The sequence below is a fragment of the Pleurodeles waltl genome, chromosome 1_1 (genome assembly GCF_031143425.1).
Source record: "Pleurodeles waltl isolate 20211129_DDA chromosome 1_1, aPleWal1.hap1.20221129, whole genome shotgun sequence".
NCBI lineage: Eukaryota > Metazoa > Chordata > Amphibia > Caudata > Salamandridae > Pleurodeles > Pleurodeles waltl.
In genome coordinates this window covers 446,932,597-446,950,143 of record NC_090436.1, presented here as the reverse complement: position 1 = coordinate 446,950,143, position 17,547 = coordinate 446,932,597, and the positions used below count along the sequence as shown (strand labels likewise).

The 17,547-nt window shown below is 41.9% G+C and overlaps 1 protein-coding gene and 1 pseudogene across 3 annotated transcripts in view; one reads left to right on the top strand and one right to left on the bottom strand.

Annotated features, from left to right (window-relative positions):
- ACOT12 (acyl-CoA thioesterase 12) overlaps window positions 1–17,547 on the top strand; it is a 363,604-nt gene that overhangs the window by 35,720 nt on the left and 310,337 nt on the right. For all 3 annotated transcript variants that reach the window (XM_069224604.1, XM_069224589.1, XM_069224598.1), the window contains exon 3: window positions 5,564–5,624. In XM_069224604.1, the coding sequence (XP_069080705.1) occupies window positions 5,619–5,624 (6 nt within the window). In that variant the 5' untranslated portion in view covers window positions 5,564–5,618. The remainder of the gene's footprint in view (window positions 1–5,563; window positions 5,625–17,547) is intronic.
- The window catches only part of LOC138291430 (methionine adenosyltransferase 2 subunit beta-like), a 40,460-nt pseudogene continuing 32,834 nt past the window's right edge, over window positions 9,922–17,547 (bottom strand).

The window sequence follows — 17,547 nt, the reverse complement described above, 5'->3', positions numbered from 1 at the left end:
AACTGCACTTTTGTAGTAAATTACTACAAAAGTGTAAGTCCAACCTACACATGGCCACCCACTGGTGCTGCCACACCCTCCCATAGAAAATAATGGCGATAGGGACTTTCTAGAAAAATGTAAGTTAATACAAAAGTGCAGATTGTAAATGCTGAAAAATGATAAACTTACATTTTGAGTAAGTTACTACGAGTGCTTTTTGTGAATGGCAGTTTATAGTAAGTTTTGTAGTACTGCAAAACATACTAAACAGTATAGTTTGTGAATTGGGCCATTACTGTAGGCAGCACAGCTTCCTCTCACTTTTTATACAACACAGAACTATTCATCACGAAAGTCAGAACAGCTGTTGCTTACAAGGCAGACAGATGATCTGTGTCACCTGTGGTAGATCAATCTAAATGCGGACGGCACAGCTATACTGCACCATTCTTCCACCTCTCCCAAACAGCTCTGGCGTCTGTAACAAATGTGGGATAGCACTGCTATGTCTTGCTTCACTGACATCCGCGAATAGATGCCTACCTGTATGAGGGGGAACCAGGGAACAAGTGGCCTTGGGAAAGCAAATCTCCAAAACCATTCTAGAGGACAAAGAGAACCTGAGTTACAATTGGTGGAAGAGGGGGAAAGAGGGAGACAGGCAGGCACAGTTATATAGGACACAGACTCACAACTGTGCACCACTAGACATAATGGCACAGCGAGGGCGCACGCAAGAGCAAAAGAAACAGTGCAAGGTAGGGGCAGACCTGATCTAGATGTATTAGACTGGCAGAAACCCAGGATGGCACATTCCCATTAGAACCTAGATCAGGACCAGTACACCCCAGGTAAAAAGCCACAAACACCCCACTCGAAAGACACTGAAATGCAGCCACATATATCATTTGGAAGAGCACAAGATCTACTGCCCCAAAACAACACGAATACACCCAAGTTAATGGGAGAGTCTCAGGACCCAAACCCCCACTGTGAACCACCATGCAGAGACAACTCTCTGCACATATAGCTGTCACATGGTATGGTATAGGTTGAAAAGTTAGAAAACCCTCCCCATTTATGTATCCCTCCATGAGGATACACCACACTCTCCACACCACACACCCACACTAATAAGGTTCAGGAACAAATTCCTCCAGTGTCTAACCATTGTTAGATACATCACAATCAGACAGATGGCTGAAGGAAACACTGAGACCAAATAATTGACAAATACTGCATTATAATAATACCCAGATAACTGAGTTAGTTGTTGTGGTATTTTAGCTTTCTGGTACTGCTATATGAAAATAAGTTTTGAATCTTGGAGCCCCAAACCAAAGAGTAACACATTTCGATTGTCCCTGGCCCTGTGCTGAGTGGATGGCATAATTTTACATCTGTTGCAGTTATTTAACCATCAAAGTCAAATGCCCGTTTGCGTGATGTGAGAAATCCAACTCAAATTAATTACTATCTCCACGGTCATGTTTGCATGATGGAGGGAGCATAACACTAAGCAGGTGAAGCTGTAGCATTACAATTTAAAAAAACAAATTAAGCTAGACTTGCAGGACCTTATTCACTTCAAAAGACACCTGAAGTTGTGTCTCATGTGATGTGCCCCATCCATTCTGCTTGTGTTTAGATTACTTTTATCCAGTCATTTAGTGCCACTTAGCAGTGAAAATACATGGACCGACACCTAAAACAGGTACAAGTTTAGATCCAGGTGTAAGCTGCACACGTGTATAATAAACCACATCATTTTGCAAGCTATTGATGAGATGGCACACGTGATCTATCAATAAATTAACGTAGTCAGTCAATCGGCATACCAACTAAAAAATGATCAAAGTAGGACCTCATGTAATAGAGGGAAAGTGCTGTTTAATAAGTTGTGATTCAAGCACCAGGACCACAAATTCTATCATGAATTTTTACCTTCATCTGCTATCTAAAATATTTAGAGCATGGTTGGTGGCCTCTTGTCCCCAGTGATGACAAAATTACAACAGGATCTATTCACAAACCCAGTGTGGTTCTTCTATCACACCTGACTTGAGAAACTACCACTGGTGCAGACAGACTTCTGAAGGTAATTTAACTGAGCTCTCCAATGATGCACATCATTTCAACCTACTAGGTTTGAAAATGGCACATTTTAACACGTGGTGCTTTGTCCATTTCTTGAAACTTTGTTTTCTTGAGTCCAAAGAACCTAAACTGCCAAGTTATTGTTTGAGTTGTGAGAAGCGTTTCTTTAGAGTTCTTTGCAAACAGCCTAAAGTCCATTGCACATTTTACTAGTTTATAAATACCCATGCATGTCCATTTACTCTCACTTACAGAATGGCTTCTTGTTTACACTAGAGCATAGGAAAGGAAATACAGTTCTGTTTAAGTGTTCTACACCTGAGACAGCAGCCATATGCCTGTTTGTGTATTTGTAAACATGAAGCGTTATCTTTAATATGGCCTACTGACAACTTACAATCTTATGTTGTTTGAATTAACTTTTATCAGTGAAACATCAGTAACTTTGAAAAAGGATAGTATCACTTGAAAGAACAAAATATCTTGCTAAAATTGTGATGGTCTGGTTAAGAGACGGACAGAGACAATTCTTGAGTAACTCCATCTCATGTGAGGAGATAATACAAGTGATAGACACTCTTGATGGGTCTAAAGCCCCGGGTCAAGACAGACTCACAGGTGCATTTTATAAAGCGCACAAACATCTGCTTGCCATCACATGTCCTAGAGATGTACGCCAAGGCCCTCAAGGTTGGAGTGCTCCTGCCTTTGCTAGGTGATGCAGTGATCACACTACTATTGAAACCCGCTAAAGACCCTTGATTATGCACTTCATACTGCCCACTCTCACTGCTTAACTTGGACCACAAAGTCTTGGCCAGGGTCATAGCAACACGGCTGTCGCTCCAGATGGTACAGATCATATCACCTATACAAACTGGCTTTGACCCCTATAGATCCACCTTCTTAAGTTTGCTACAATCTTTGCAGTGCTAAACAGGATCTCTTCAGATGTCCCTGCAGCAGTAGCCATTTTAGATGCAGGAAAGGCATTCGAGTCACTAGAGTGGCATTTTCTGAAAGTGATGATGGATAAATTTGGACTGCCTTGTGGGTACACTTCTCTTATCATGCTGCTGTATTCAATCCCCGTGGCCCACTTGAGGGTCAACAGCTCTCTTACAAGTCCCTTCCCAGTAGCTAGAGGGACCAGGGAGGGATGTCCTCTGCTGCCACTCCTTTTTATTACAGCCATGGACCCTCGGGTCTGTAATCTTTAGGAGAAACACCTTAATTGTGGCTTGCACTTTAGCCCTGGCCCCTTACAAATATCCATATATGTAGAATACATCCTGCTTTTTATACAGCACCCCGCAGAAACCCTCGCCCCCACTCTACAGAATTGTTTTTGATTTTGTGGCATCTCAGGCCTAAATATCCACTGGGCCAAATCTGAGCTATTCCCTCTTATTGACATCACATCGCAAGCGACCATTGTATATCCCCCCCCCCAACATGGTGTGAGGGATCCAACAAATACCTGAGAATCATGCTACTTCGGGTGAAGGAGCAGGTAATCTGCATGAACTATGGACCAGTCATTGATAAGTTGTTCACCCGGATTGAAAGATGGATCAGGCTCCCACCGTCCATGGCCGGAAGCATTGATATCATCAAAATGGTTATTCTCCCTCACTTCCTGTAGCTCTTCCTGAATTTCCCTATCCCTCTACCAATTTTTTTTGCCACCCTAAGAAGCCTTCTCCTGCTACTTATTTGGGCTGGACTCAGGCCTCTGATTAAAAGGGGCAACCTGGTGCTACCCTCTGAAGGTCAGGAAGGGAAAGGGGAGTAAGGGAGAAAGGGAGGGTTTGGTGTCCCTGACTTTATCCTGCAGGGCAATGTCAATTTGCGTATCACTTGGTATCATGCTGACACCCGCATAGCCTATACAAAACCTGAAATAGACCAAGCGGGATGCTTCCAGCATCCCTCCATACTCCTCACAGGCATCCAGATAGATCCCTCAGATATGCAAACGTTGTCAAGAAGCTCAGCATGGAGGAAGCTTCACTGGTCATCAAGGGGGGTGGGGTTGAAAGGGGTTATCCTCTATTTACATGCCCTGCCACTGGCAAACCATCCCTGACTTCCCCCTTACACAGAAGAAACTGGTCCAGCGTACCTTATCACATCACAACTTACATTCGATTGGGGACCTCTTCCCAGACGGTCATGTCGTAACACGCTCCAACGCTACCCACTTTAGGTACGCTATACATATGAACCATTTTTTACTCTAGCACATACACAAGTTGTAGGCTCACATGCCCTTCTACCCACTAGCCTCAGATTATTTGTTTCCCTTTATGTTCATTATTACTAAAGGGGAAGACTGGTTTTTAGACTACACCAGGCCTGCATTGCAATAAAACCAGAGCACGATGGGCCGATCAGGACAGCTTGGGATCGAGACCTGGTGCACTTGTTACCTCACAGTATTTGGTACTACTGTTACAATCAGACTAAACTTGTCTCCTCTAACTGTAGACACAAGCTATTTCACTATAAATTTCTGCACCGTGCCTATACTACACCATACAACCTGGATAGGATTGCTTCCACACAATCGCTTCAAGTGCCATGCGGATTTTGCGCATTTGATGTGGGCATGCTTTCACACTGGCTGAAGATCTTCTCTCTGATAGCCAACAATGATAGGAATGTGCTTGCACTTGATTCCACTTTTGGCATTATTGGGTTATGTTCACAGCATCCTGAAAGGGGTGTGCATATTTACCTCCATTTCACTCCTGGCATTGCACTGGGACAGCCGGACTTGCCCCACCAATGCTGCATGGTTGAACAGCATGGTCTAATGTGAAACTACCAGATAGTATTTGCTAAGATACAACCTCCCATTGCAAGACCCAAAGACGTATGGCAACCACTTCGGCACTGTCTATTGACACTGGACACTTCTATGTAAGATTAACATGTTGAACTTCAACTTTCTTTTTAGCTACGGCACTCTGCATCCCCTGATAGATATCTGGAGCCAACATCCGCATTTAATACCCATTGCACCTGAGGTCTGTTAGAGTGTCCAAATGTATGATCACCGCCATCCCTCACATACCCGTTACCTGTTGCATGAATCTGACTGTGCTAAATATTGCCTACTTACCCAACTGTTAAGTTCACGTTAATCGCCTCCTGTCTGCCCATTGCATGGGCAGTTTTTTACTGTATGTTGTTCTGATTAGTAAAAATGAAGTTTAAAAAAATGGAAAATATCACTTTAATTTTCAATGTATTGATAATTCGATTGTTCCTAATCGCGAGCTACATTGAGACATTTTAGAAATGCTGTCTGCAATAGGATGCTGCATTACATCTTGCTTTAATACAGCTGTTTATGAGCTTAAATCAGACAATAAGAAATCATGCAAAGGCATTTGGTTTCATGAATCAACACCCTAATGTTGTTCTTTTATTTTTGCCCATTTTGTTGTATACCTAATTTCTGTTTTCTCACTTTTAGGGTTGGCCAAGTCATCAGTATAAAAGCAAAGGTAAACCGAGCGTTCAATACAAGTATGGAGGTAAGAAATACAGATTTCAAATTGTACAACTTTTCAGCCTATGCAAAAAACAAATGTACTACAATTCTACAAAACATTGAGACTCCTTCTCTGTGGCTTCAAGCTGTTTCTGTTTAAACAGGAGGCCGAGTTAAAGTGTGTGGAATCTATGCAGTGGCAGGAGTTCTAATTTCTTCTCCTCTTGGTAACCTGTTCATCGTTCAGAGCTGTCATAACGTTGTCGACATAAGATACCACATCAATCAGGTGTCTGAAAGAAAATACCGTTATGATAGTGAAGATGCAGTACAATATTCCCCACAAAGCAAGTTCTGATTATTGATGTGCACAGATAAGCAAGGATCTTCTTCATGCCTTCCAGAATTGCTAATGGCAGGCATCCGATATGTCTTCATAAAAGGATGAATCTCTGGTCCGGTCCTGATTATACCAGGTGGCCCAGGATGTGCTTTAAGTTCCACACAAGCAGGCTGTTAACTTGTTGTGTACTGGGTGGGATAGAACTGCCAGACCTGCCATTCCCAGAGATCTCGAAACAACTTTGGTGATGATCATGATGTTTGTTTACTTCAAGAGACATGGTCTCTGGATTCAATCCAGAGGCCGGGCTGTCTAAATTATTCTACCACTGCAGTTCCCAACCAGAGGGGCAGAGCCTTGGGTGGTTTAGTTATGTGGGTTAGAGCCTCACTCAATTGTCAGACTCACCAACTCAACACTGAATTGCCCGATATTCTAGCCATTTAGCTTAACAGTTGGACTAAGCCTAGGATAGTTATAATCAATCTTTATAACTGAGGGGTCAAAGGTGGCATGATATCCTGCACCTTCCAAGTCTTAGAAACCTATCTTGAACAGTGTTCTGTCCAACAGCATTTTATCCTGACGGATGATGTTAATACAATTTACGGGCTCCTCAATAAGGACTGTGTTCATCTAACAAGATGAGGATGCAGTTTGGGCCATTCCCCTGTTCAACTTAAGGCCCGAACTATCAAGTTTGGGCTTGGGGCTGCCAACCACCATACAAAATCTGATTCAACAGGGGGCTCGAAAGTATAATAATCCTCATCATACAAGCAGAATCAATTATATCTTAATAGATTTAAGGCTGTTGCCGTTGCAAGCGCGTCTGGTCCTTAGTAAGTAAACTTACAAGAGGACGCGTATAGGCTGATGAACCTTTTGGATCGCATGAAGCATCCTAGCTATGTAATAATCGATGAACATCTATTATCAATGTAATCAATCAACAACCACTAAGAGAATCATTAAGCATGAGACAATAAATCAACATTTAATGAATAACCACAACTCAATTATACGTTTTATCAATTTTATTTCCCTATTAGTTACAATACTAAATCCTCAGGTTAGATCAAACTTTATTCAGTCAACTCAGAATTAGTTTATTAATGAACACCAACAACATAATCTAATCAGAACTTGAGAAAACATATGTTCAAATGCTTCAGCATAAGCCAACTAAGATGAATGTAACAGCATTAATAGCAGAGTTCAGCAATTAGTCCATCAATCGTTTGTCACTGTCAACGTCACCCAAAGGACCCTTACCTAACCCCCCCATGTGGGTCTTCATGCAAAAACAATTTAGAAAACGTGAATTTATAAAACATCTAGCTAAGAGAAAAACTATAAAACAGCGCAGTTGGTACCTAGAAAGAAAGGCATAAAAGTTAATCAGTCACATTGTCATAGCTACCTATCCACGAAATGGATCAGCAACAAAGTCAGTCTTCCTCTTCAGGTCATCAATCGATCAGCAACGCATCAGGCTCTCATGAGCATGAGGCCAGTGACATAATCTCGAATTGCGTCTTCTGGCATCAGCTTTTCACCCCTCACATCTGAAGTTTTAACCCATTGTCATGACTTTTTATTAGAGTTTTTCAGACTGTCCCCCTAATCTCTAATTGGTCAGTCACTCAGCAGATATGACTTGAACCTATAATATTAATTTTACAAATCTATGAGTTCTAATATTTCTTCATCCCCAGTTAGTTGATTGGTTCGCTGTACGATACCTGATGAGCCTGGTGATGAGGGCATCGAAAATGTTGCATCTTTCTTCTCCAGTCAGTGCTTCTATTGTTCGAGTCCTGGGAAAGTACATTGTGTCTGTCTTACATCAAACTTGTTACATTTCTAGTCCCTCATCTCCTGTTTGTCGGTACATAGCAGAAAATTTCTAGCTAAGCAGATCTTATTAACGTGTGCAGTTCAGGGTCAGTTCAATGCACCAGCTTCTCTGATTTTTAATAATACCCCATTCCAAATTTGACTAAGCCAATTTCCCACTGAAGCAAATCCTTTTCCCAAACACCTGGTTCTTTCACTTCTTTTAAATCTTTACTTGAGTTAGTCAGATTAGTGAGTAAGTCTCTTATCTCATTACTATTGTTAGGTATGTAAGAAGAACAATGCCTAGAGTTAATCATCTTACAGACTCTGCCGTCTTTCGCTAAAAGAATGTCTAAAGCAAGCCTATTTTGAAGCATCATAGCTCTATCCACGGCTAATTCAGTATCTATTGGGAGTATTGCCCCTGTAAAATTAGTTAGCATGTTATCCACAATAGTAGATACTTTTCGTATCTTGATTGAATTCAGAATGACTCCCACTGAAAAAAATCACTGCACCAAAGATATCTCCCACAACTTCAGAAGAGATTTCCTTCCTCTGTCACTTATGATGTAATTCAGTCAATTTAGAAAACTTCTTTAAGTCATCTATCTGGTAAATTGTAGGAAAAACTATCCCCAAATAACATGTCTCGTACCATCCTCTGGAAGACGGTAATAAGCATTAAGTCCACAAATATAATAGATCCCAGGAATAGCAGGGTCCTGACCATTCAGAATAAACATCCACTTACTCTGAAACAAAAACACATGCCTACATTCACTCGTTCCCACAAATAAAGTGTCAGTGTGTGATTTTGGCCTATATATACAAAGCTTCCCTACATGTAATGCATCTAATGCTAATTTCCCTTGTGTTTTAATTGCAGTGTAAGCATAATCATTTTTGTAAGTCCTTTTCTCTAAACCTTTTTCTAATGTCTCTTTTAGTGCCTTTCTCCTGTCATTAGTATGCCATATGAAGCTTTTCTCTAAGGGTGTAAGCAAGCATGTGAGGTTATTCTTATGCGCATAGGCTGTTCCAAATGTTAATGTAGGCTCAAAGAATCCTCTAACTACTACTATGTCATGTTCCCTAGCTATTTTACTCAGTTATCTAATAATAGGAACAAACGAAAACACAACATTATGATTGGAATAAAAATACTGTATATATTATTGGTTATAGAACTTTGTTAGTAGCAGACTACAGCTTATTCCATATGTTAGTTTAAGACTATGGTACGTAACTCCTTCTACTGACTAAGGAATTTGCGTACACACAAGACAATTCCTCGCGTCCATTGTTTCAACATAATCCCTCAATAAGTGATAGAAAACGTTAGAAGAAAGCTCTCCTTGTGCATTAGTATAATCATGCAAGTATTTCTCATCTAGCTTAAACCTCCCCAAAGCTGTTAGTGTAGTAGTTTCAGAGGCAGAAGTAAAAGTAGGTATTTTCATATCATGAACAGACATTCCCACAATCATTATTCTAAACACGATTCCACACTTAACTGCCAATCCAACACTCCTGTATCTACAGTGCCTAGAAACCCTATCTTGATTATTTAGCTCAGCCATGATCTGTAAAGAATCAGAAAGCAGAAGTAACTCTTATATAAAGTGCAGTAAAAATAAAAGAAATTATTTGCTCACAGTTCAGATTCCCAACCAGGAACCCTTATCCTTTGTCAAAATCGATTAGCAGCTTGTCACATCTGTTTTTTTGTCAAATCAGGTTATCAATGTCTCTTCCAGTAGTATTTTCAAATAGTCTCTTTTAGGATTTTTCAGATTAGCTCAACAATTCAGCTTCCTTGATCACCTTCAGGTTACATCAAAATACTGACTCAGAACCTCTCTATCAAAACAAAAAGACATAAACTCATGTTGCCATTCATTGGTAGTTACATACGGCCATTCAGGACCTGTGTAACGTCAACTTGCTATTCTCTTTTATTTCAACCTTCGATCACCACTTAATTCTCCTTCACCCAATTCTTCTTTTCTCGTAGTATCTACTTCTTCCTCGATTGTTTCATTTGTGACCAGTTCCTTTTTCTTCCCTATCTGCGATTCAGGCCAATTATCTCCCTTTCTTGTTCCTTCTGTTAATATTCTTCTCAAGATTGGACTTTTCTCCTTCTCTTTTTCTATGGTGTTTTCTCTTGATGGACCTGCAACGGGCTCAGGAGGAGTCGGATCACTTTGATTTTGATCTGTTTCAACTCTTTTACCCTCTTGATCTGGCAATTGCCGTGTCTGCTTTTCAGCACCGTCTGCTTCTGGGAGAACCACTGCTGAGCTAGGCTCTCCTGTTGTATCCGTCGAGACTGGTTCTTGTGCACCCTCCTGTAATTCTTAACCTTCGTCTCTTACAGGGGTAATAGAACCATCTTCCACAAGCTCTGGTTCAACCTCAGGCTCTATTGGCTCCTTTTCCGCTTCTTCATGATCTGGTGGACATACCACTCTCATTGTATGGCTTGCGTGTATCCAGTTTGGAAGTCCTGCACACTTCACAACTGTCATAGTTGTTAATACCACCTGAAAAGGACCCCTCTATTGCGGTTCCAAACAGGTCTTGCGAACATGCTTTCTGACAAGGACCCAGCCACCGCTCTCAGGTTGTGCCCTGGATCGTGGATGGGTGGCAGGGTGGTGGCCTGCACCTGCTGAGAGAAAGAACGAACTACATCAGCCACACCCTTGCAGCAGTCCAGCACCATATTATATGTAATATTGACAAGAGCATTGGCTGGATCTCATGGGGCGACAGCCCTGTGTTCCTGTCAGGTGTGTTTTTCATCAACATCAACACCAAAGGCAATGCATCTGGCCATCTCCGATTTGTAGCTGCACACATCTTTGCAATTCTTGATTTTCAAGGTACCATTCATCTGTTCCACCAGTCCTGATGATTTAGGGCGGTAACTACAATGCAACTTTTGCTCGATGGATAGTGCTGCACATAAGAGTTTAATCCCCTCGTTATTGAAGTGAGTTCCCCTATCTGATTCTAAAGAGATTGGAAACCTGAAACGTGGTATCAACTCCTTAAGTAACAACTTTGCTACTGTGAGAATGTCATTCCTTCTTGTAGGGTATGCTTCAGTCCAGTGACTAAAAACACACACAATCACCAACACAGATTTCAAACCTCCACACGCAGGCATCTCAATGAAATCCAATTGCATTCTGCTGAATGGACCTCCTGCTCTTCCAATGTGGCTCAAATTCACCACTGTCCTTTTTCCCACATTAAGCTGCTGACAAATTATACAGCGATGACATACTACCTCTGCTTCCTGCCTGAACTTAGGGTTCAACCAGTCAGTGTTAAACAATCTAACCATGGCATCCCTTCCCAATGTGTGCCTGTCTGGGGTAATATCTGGCCATTTGGGACAATAAACTATTTGGCAGGACCATTTTGACCCTTCTCAGAAACCTAAATTTAATCTGGTCGTTGAACACATTTCAATTTACCCCAAAGACGTTTCTCTTCCTTGTCAACATTACTTTGCATAGTTTTCAACTCTTCCAGCGTATCAATGACTTTTAATGCAAAACTTGTACATGTGTTGTCTTCTTCTGACATCAGTTCCCACTTGTCTTTGAACGATATACAGTTCAGTGTGCAAAACCTTGCGACTTGATCTGCATATCCATTTCCCAGTGAGATGTTATCCTGTGTCTTTTGATGTGCACTGCATTTTACCATGGCAATTTCTTCAGGTAACTGTATCGCATACAACAACTCCTTTATCTTGTCGCCATTTCTTACTGGTGTACCAGTAAAGGTCCGGAAACCTCTTTGCGACTACAATTGACCAAAATCATGAACGATTCCAAATCCATATTGGCTGTCAGTATAGATTGTGACTCTTAGTCTTGCAGAAACATGGCATGCTCTAGTAAGAGCCACCAATTCTGCTACTTGTGCAGAATATACACCTCAAAGCCAGGAAGCTTCTAATGTACCTGTGATTGTGCATACAGCATATTCTGCTCTCAATGTCCCTGTACCATCTCTAAGACATGAGCCATCAACAAGGACAATTTGATCATTTTCTTCCATTCGAGTATCTCTGATATCAGGCCTTGGTTTTGTACACAGTTCAGTTACCTCAAGACAATCATGCTCACTTGGAAGTAATGTTGCCGGGTTCAACACTGTACATCTTTTCAATGTTACATTTGGAGCACCTAGTATGCTCGTCTCATACCTTGACAATCGTGCACCAGTAAAATACTGTGTTTTCGTCCTTGTCCGTAAAATCTCAACAGAATAAGGAACCATTAACATCAAAGGGTATCTCATCACTACTCCCTCACATTGAGAAAGGCTTTGACTAACTGAGGCAACTGCCCGCAAACAGCCTGTAAAGCTGCTGCGACCGGGTCCAAGGAAGCTGAAAAATAGGCTCCTGGGTGATAAGCACCTCCATGGACCTGTGTCAAAGCAGACAAAGAACAAGCATCACGTTCAGGACAAAACAATTTGAATAGCTTCGTGTAGTCAGTCATTCTCAATGCTGGTGCTCTGCAAAAACTCTCTCTCAACTCAGTAAACACCTTCATCTGATCCTCAACTAAAGTTATGGGATCTGTACCATCTTTGTGTGTCAGTTGCTGCAATGGTTTGGAAATCTCAGCAAAATTTGGAATCCACTGACCATAACCTACCATTCCCAGAAACATTCTCTCTGTGAAGTCGGAGGACTTCTCTGCAGTATCATTGTAATTCTCTCTCTCTGGATTCTCCTTGACCCCTTCTCAATCTGGTGTCCCAAGTATTTCACTGACTTCAGACAGTACTGCAATTTCAAAGGTGACACTTTATGTCCAAACTTTCCCAAATGATTCAACCGGGCAATCAAGTCATACTTACACTCGTCCCTTGTCCTGGATGCAATTGGCAAATCTTCAATGTACTGCACTAGAGTTGATTGGTATGGTAGTTCCAATTATTCCAAATGATTTTTCAGGATCTGATTGAACAGAGACGGTGACTCCGTATACCCTTGTGGAAGTCTGCACCAGCTGTATACTCTGTCTAGGAATTTTAAACTAAAAAGAAACTGACTATCCTCATAAAGAGGCACAGAAAAGAAAACTTGTGAAAAGTCAACCACTGTGAACCACTCAGCATCGCAAGGAATCTGAAACAGTATCACTGCTGGGTTCGGCACTACAGGACAACACTTGACCACTAGGTCATTCACTTTTTGCTAGTCCTGCACAATGCGTACTTTCCCACACAGCTTCTTTAAGCCCATTATTGGTAAATTACATGGACTACTCAACACTTCTTTCAAAACTCCTTGTTTCAGAAAATCTACAACTATCTGCGCCACTTTCATCAGAACATCTTGTGCCATGTTATACTGTGGAAGCTGCGGAAACCCTACATTCGGCTTCAAAGTAATCTTAATTGGTTCCACTCCCTTGATTAAACTCGCTTCTTTACCTGTCCGGTCCCACACATTTTCCTGTACTGTTCCCTGCAAGTCTGCATGTAATTCTTTCACAGTAAACATTGGGAAAAACTCAATCAATGGGTACTCTTCGTTAAAGCTTTCAGTTTCAGGTGCCTGTTCTTCCTCATCATCGCTATTTGTCTGAACCTCTATTCCTGCAGTCGAACAACTAATTGAACATTTGGTCTTGCACAACAAATCCCTTCCCAATAGAGATACTGGACTTGAGTCACAGACTACAAACTTATGCAGTTCCTGGAAGTTGCCAATCTCAACCTGTACTGGATCTGTGATTGGATTTGTTAACTGTCAGTTTGCTACTCCCACTACCTGAACTGTTCTGCCTGAAAGAGGTAAATTCTGAACTTTTGCACTTCTCACTGTAGAGCATGTAGCTCCTGTGTCCACTAAGAATGAGACTCTGTGACCCATCACCTTTCCCTTCACAAAAGGTCCTCTCTGATCTACCTCTAAGGATACTGCAAGCATACATGGCTCTTCTTCCAAACTAATACTCATCCATTCATTGTTTATTTCATTCTCACTATGTAATGGAAATTGGTGCACTGTCATTACTTCTGTCTTGTCTCTGACCTGTGACCTGCGGAGTAAGCATCATCTATTCCCGTTCCATCGGGGCTCGAGGTATCTGCATTTGTGGTCTTGGTACCATAGGAACCTGCTGCTGCATTGGTTGTAACTGTGTCACTTGTGCGCTTGATTCTGCACATTCGGATTTAGTCCTCTAATTCTAGGGACTTTCACAGTTTAAAATGTATTGACATCACTACCTTGCTGAACAACACCATCCTGCACCATCAATGGACACTCCTGCTTCCAGTGTCCCGTGTGTCCGCACAGATGACATGGTAACATATTTTTCATCCCTTGCACATCATTTTGAACCTCTACAGTACTCCAGTCTGGACCGCGATTCATATTGACTCCACGACCCCTACCTCTTATCTGGGGTTGGAACATGACCGTTCCATGCTGCTGCGGTATCTGTTGTACTAAAGCTTCCTGCACTCCTGTCTGAGCTGCCTTAATTTGCATCACCATCGCTTTCTACTTCAGCTTTTTCTGCTTCAATTCAATCTCATCACTACAGTATTTCGCATACTGCAATACCTAATAAATCGGCTTTGCTTGCCAGCAAATCAAATGACTTTTAATCATCTGCCCTATTTCTGGTCTCAATTCTTCGAACCTGAACACAAAGTGCAACATGTCTTTCGTTCAATTGCTTCTTTACCACTTTGCTCCATGAACGCTTTCAGCAGTCTCTCAGTATAGGTATGTATTGATTACTTTGTCTCCTGCACTGTCCTATCAATCCTCTGCCAGTCAATGTTCTTAGGCGAGATTCTCTTCTTCAGGAACTCAATCACCTTATAGTAATGTTTCATTACTTCAGGTGATGGTGCACCTGTACCTCTATCCCTTTCCGGTTCACTTGTCGGCCAATCCACTGCTCTTTTGCACTCTACCCACAAATCAGCTGGAACCACTATCTCCAATAGAGTATTCAGAGCTTCCCACAGACATTTAGAAAGCTTCACAAATCTGTCTGCTGGTACCACTCAACCGGTTTCTCTCTCAGTTTTGGATAATCATTTGTGAATATCGGAATATCACTCCTGTGCCATGGAACATGAACAAACTGCCCTCCTGGAATTTCCCTCATTGGTAATATTTTTACTGGATCCTTTTATTTTCTGAGCACCTTCAGACCCTTCTTGTGAATCTTGTTTCAGTTTATCCTTCTTTTCCCATCTTTCTTCCCACTTTTTGAATGCTCCCCAAATCTGTGCACTCTGCAATAATTCTTTAAGGTGCGCTTTCATTCCTGCTGACCTCATGTGCTCAAAATCATTTGCCTCAAAGTCTAACCTGTAGCTCTATTTCAAGTGCTTTGTTTTCTCAATTTCTGTGTCATGCTTGTCTACCAATTTCTGGTGTATCTTGCCCACTTCTCTCGTAATCCTCGGACACAAGTACCTCAGCTCTTCTTCTGTATAGGATTCTAACCTATTCACTCACATCGTCCCTTCAACTAACTTGTTTTTTTTCTGTAGCCAGCCTTACGTGGTTTATTTGCTCTTCACCCTTGAAAGTGTTTCGAGGAGTATTCAAATTATCCAACCACTCATTCAATTGCTGTGCTGTCAATCCCTGTAATGATATATTTCTTGCATTCAGCAATGGTATCTGTTGTACCACTGCACCTGGAGTCTGCGGTGTCAGAAGCTTCAGGCTCTGACTTGTACTTGGACCATTTACTGCATCTAGAAGCGTAATAAGTGGACTGGGATCCATTAATGGTCTAGATCCGTCAAAGGTCTGACCCATAGACCCACCTGCACATGATCACTCACTCCCCTCCTCATGAGGCTCTGTGACATTTCACCCTGTTCTCCTGCAATTGTTTTCTTTTGCGCAAACAATTGTACTGCTGGACCAACAGTAATCAGCAGCGATATTGCATCTGGTGCTGCTCTGACACTTGCATTTTGTGGAAGGATTACTCCCATGTTCTGATTCATCACTGGTGTCACATCTGACTGTGTCCCTGTCATTGGTGTAAACTTCGGCAAACCCTGTGTCTGTGCCTGAGACAATAACAGTGGAGTCGGCTTAGTCTGGACTAGCATTGGCCTTGGAACCACGTGCTCTGATGGCACCACTAAGTTCGAAGTTGTCTCAAGAACTGGTACATCTGGATAAATTCTCTGTATCAATGGTGGATGTAATTGCGCTTGGACCACCGAAGTAGTCACTGCATTAGGAGTACTCTGCACTACCCCTTGTACCTACCCATTATCTGTCTGCACTGGTCCCACTGTTCTTGTCACTTGTGCTGGAGCAGTCGGAACAGAACCAGTACTTGGACCCCCTACATGCACTGTATATGGCAGAGGTCGATCCCTCAATATCTGTGTAATAAGATCCTCAACATCTGAGTCTTCTTCGTCTACATAAGTCTTTTTTTCTTCTTATTATCTCTTGATCTCTTTTCACTCTTGTCATCATCCTCTTTTTCATCTGATTCATTTTCCTCTAGCAGGAAACAACCTAACCCCCTGTAACGTTGTCATTCTTCACTTCTTCTGTTCCCAATCCCACCTTGCTTCTGCCAAGGACTTTTCTGCCTTCCTTACTCTCATCTGAAAATTCATATCTTGCTGCTGTCTGGCTACAAGTTCCCAAACTGCTAAAGCCTCAAACTGTGCTGGCCTTGGAAGTGGCTTTGTCTCATATAATGTCATTCACAACTGATCCAAAATTCTCAAATTAAACGTTTCATGTTGTGGAAACGCTAAAGCTCCCTGTTTCTCTGTCAATTTGCACCACTGCTTTAACCAAAGACATGGCGTGACACCTTGCTCCTCCATCACAATAAATGCTGGAGAATTTTCCGGTGGGGTTGGCTTCCCAACTGTCGCCTCAATGTAAGAATCACCCTTCATGGCACTTCTGAACGCTTTGAAAAACTTCTTTTTCTCTGTTGTATTTATTTCGATTCAAATAAGGAAATTACTTTTACTCCCAAGATTCCTTTCACCCACTTGCTCAACCAGTTGTCTCTTATGGACGGCTGCCAATCTGCTTGTGACTTCTCACTAACCAACCTATCCCAGCATGTCTCACTCTGACGTCACACTCACACACTGCGGCTGACAAAGTATTGTGGCTTGTCCTCCTAAACTTCAACTTCACACAAACTAATGCAAAATTATTGCAAGCACCAATCAAAAAACAATAACCAAAACAAACCTGCTGGTTTACTACAGAGAAGGTACACAATCGCCTCAGAGACCTTACGGATTTTCACTAATGGCCCTTTCGCTTAAGCAGCTATTTCTCTTTCTCAGTCTCCCGCAAGTAAAATTCAACCCGCGAATTTTACTCTCAACTGATCAATGGGTCTGTCCTGGTGCACATAGGACTCGCCAAATCTTAGTCGAAAAATGTTCTTACTCACTTAACTTACACACCGACTTGTTGACCACGCCCGACCAACCTACTAAACCAGATAGATTACAACATATTACCAAGTGTCTCCTACACTTGTCAATATACTCCGGAGTCTTAGATCACGCAGCGTCCGAACATCACCAACAACCACGTGGACAATTTTTTAGCACAAAGCGCCACACACATGTGAAGTTCGACTTCCCTACTCTCATACTGTGGAGTACGCGCACTCCTACTAAACCTCAACTGGAGTAAGCAAACTCCCTACTTTACCTCTCATACATCACAATTCACCTGCGATTTGCATAAGCCTTTGCA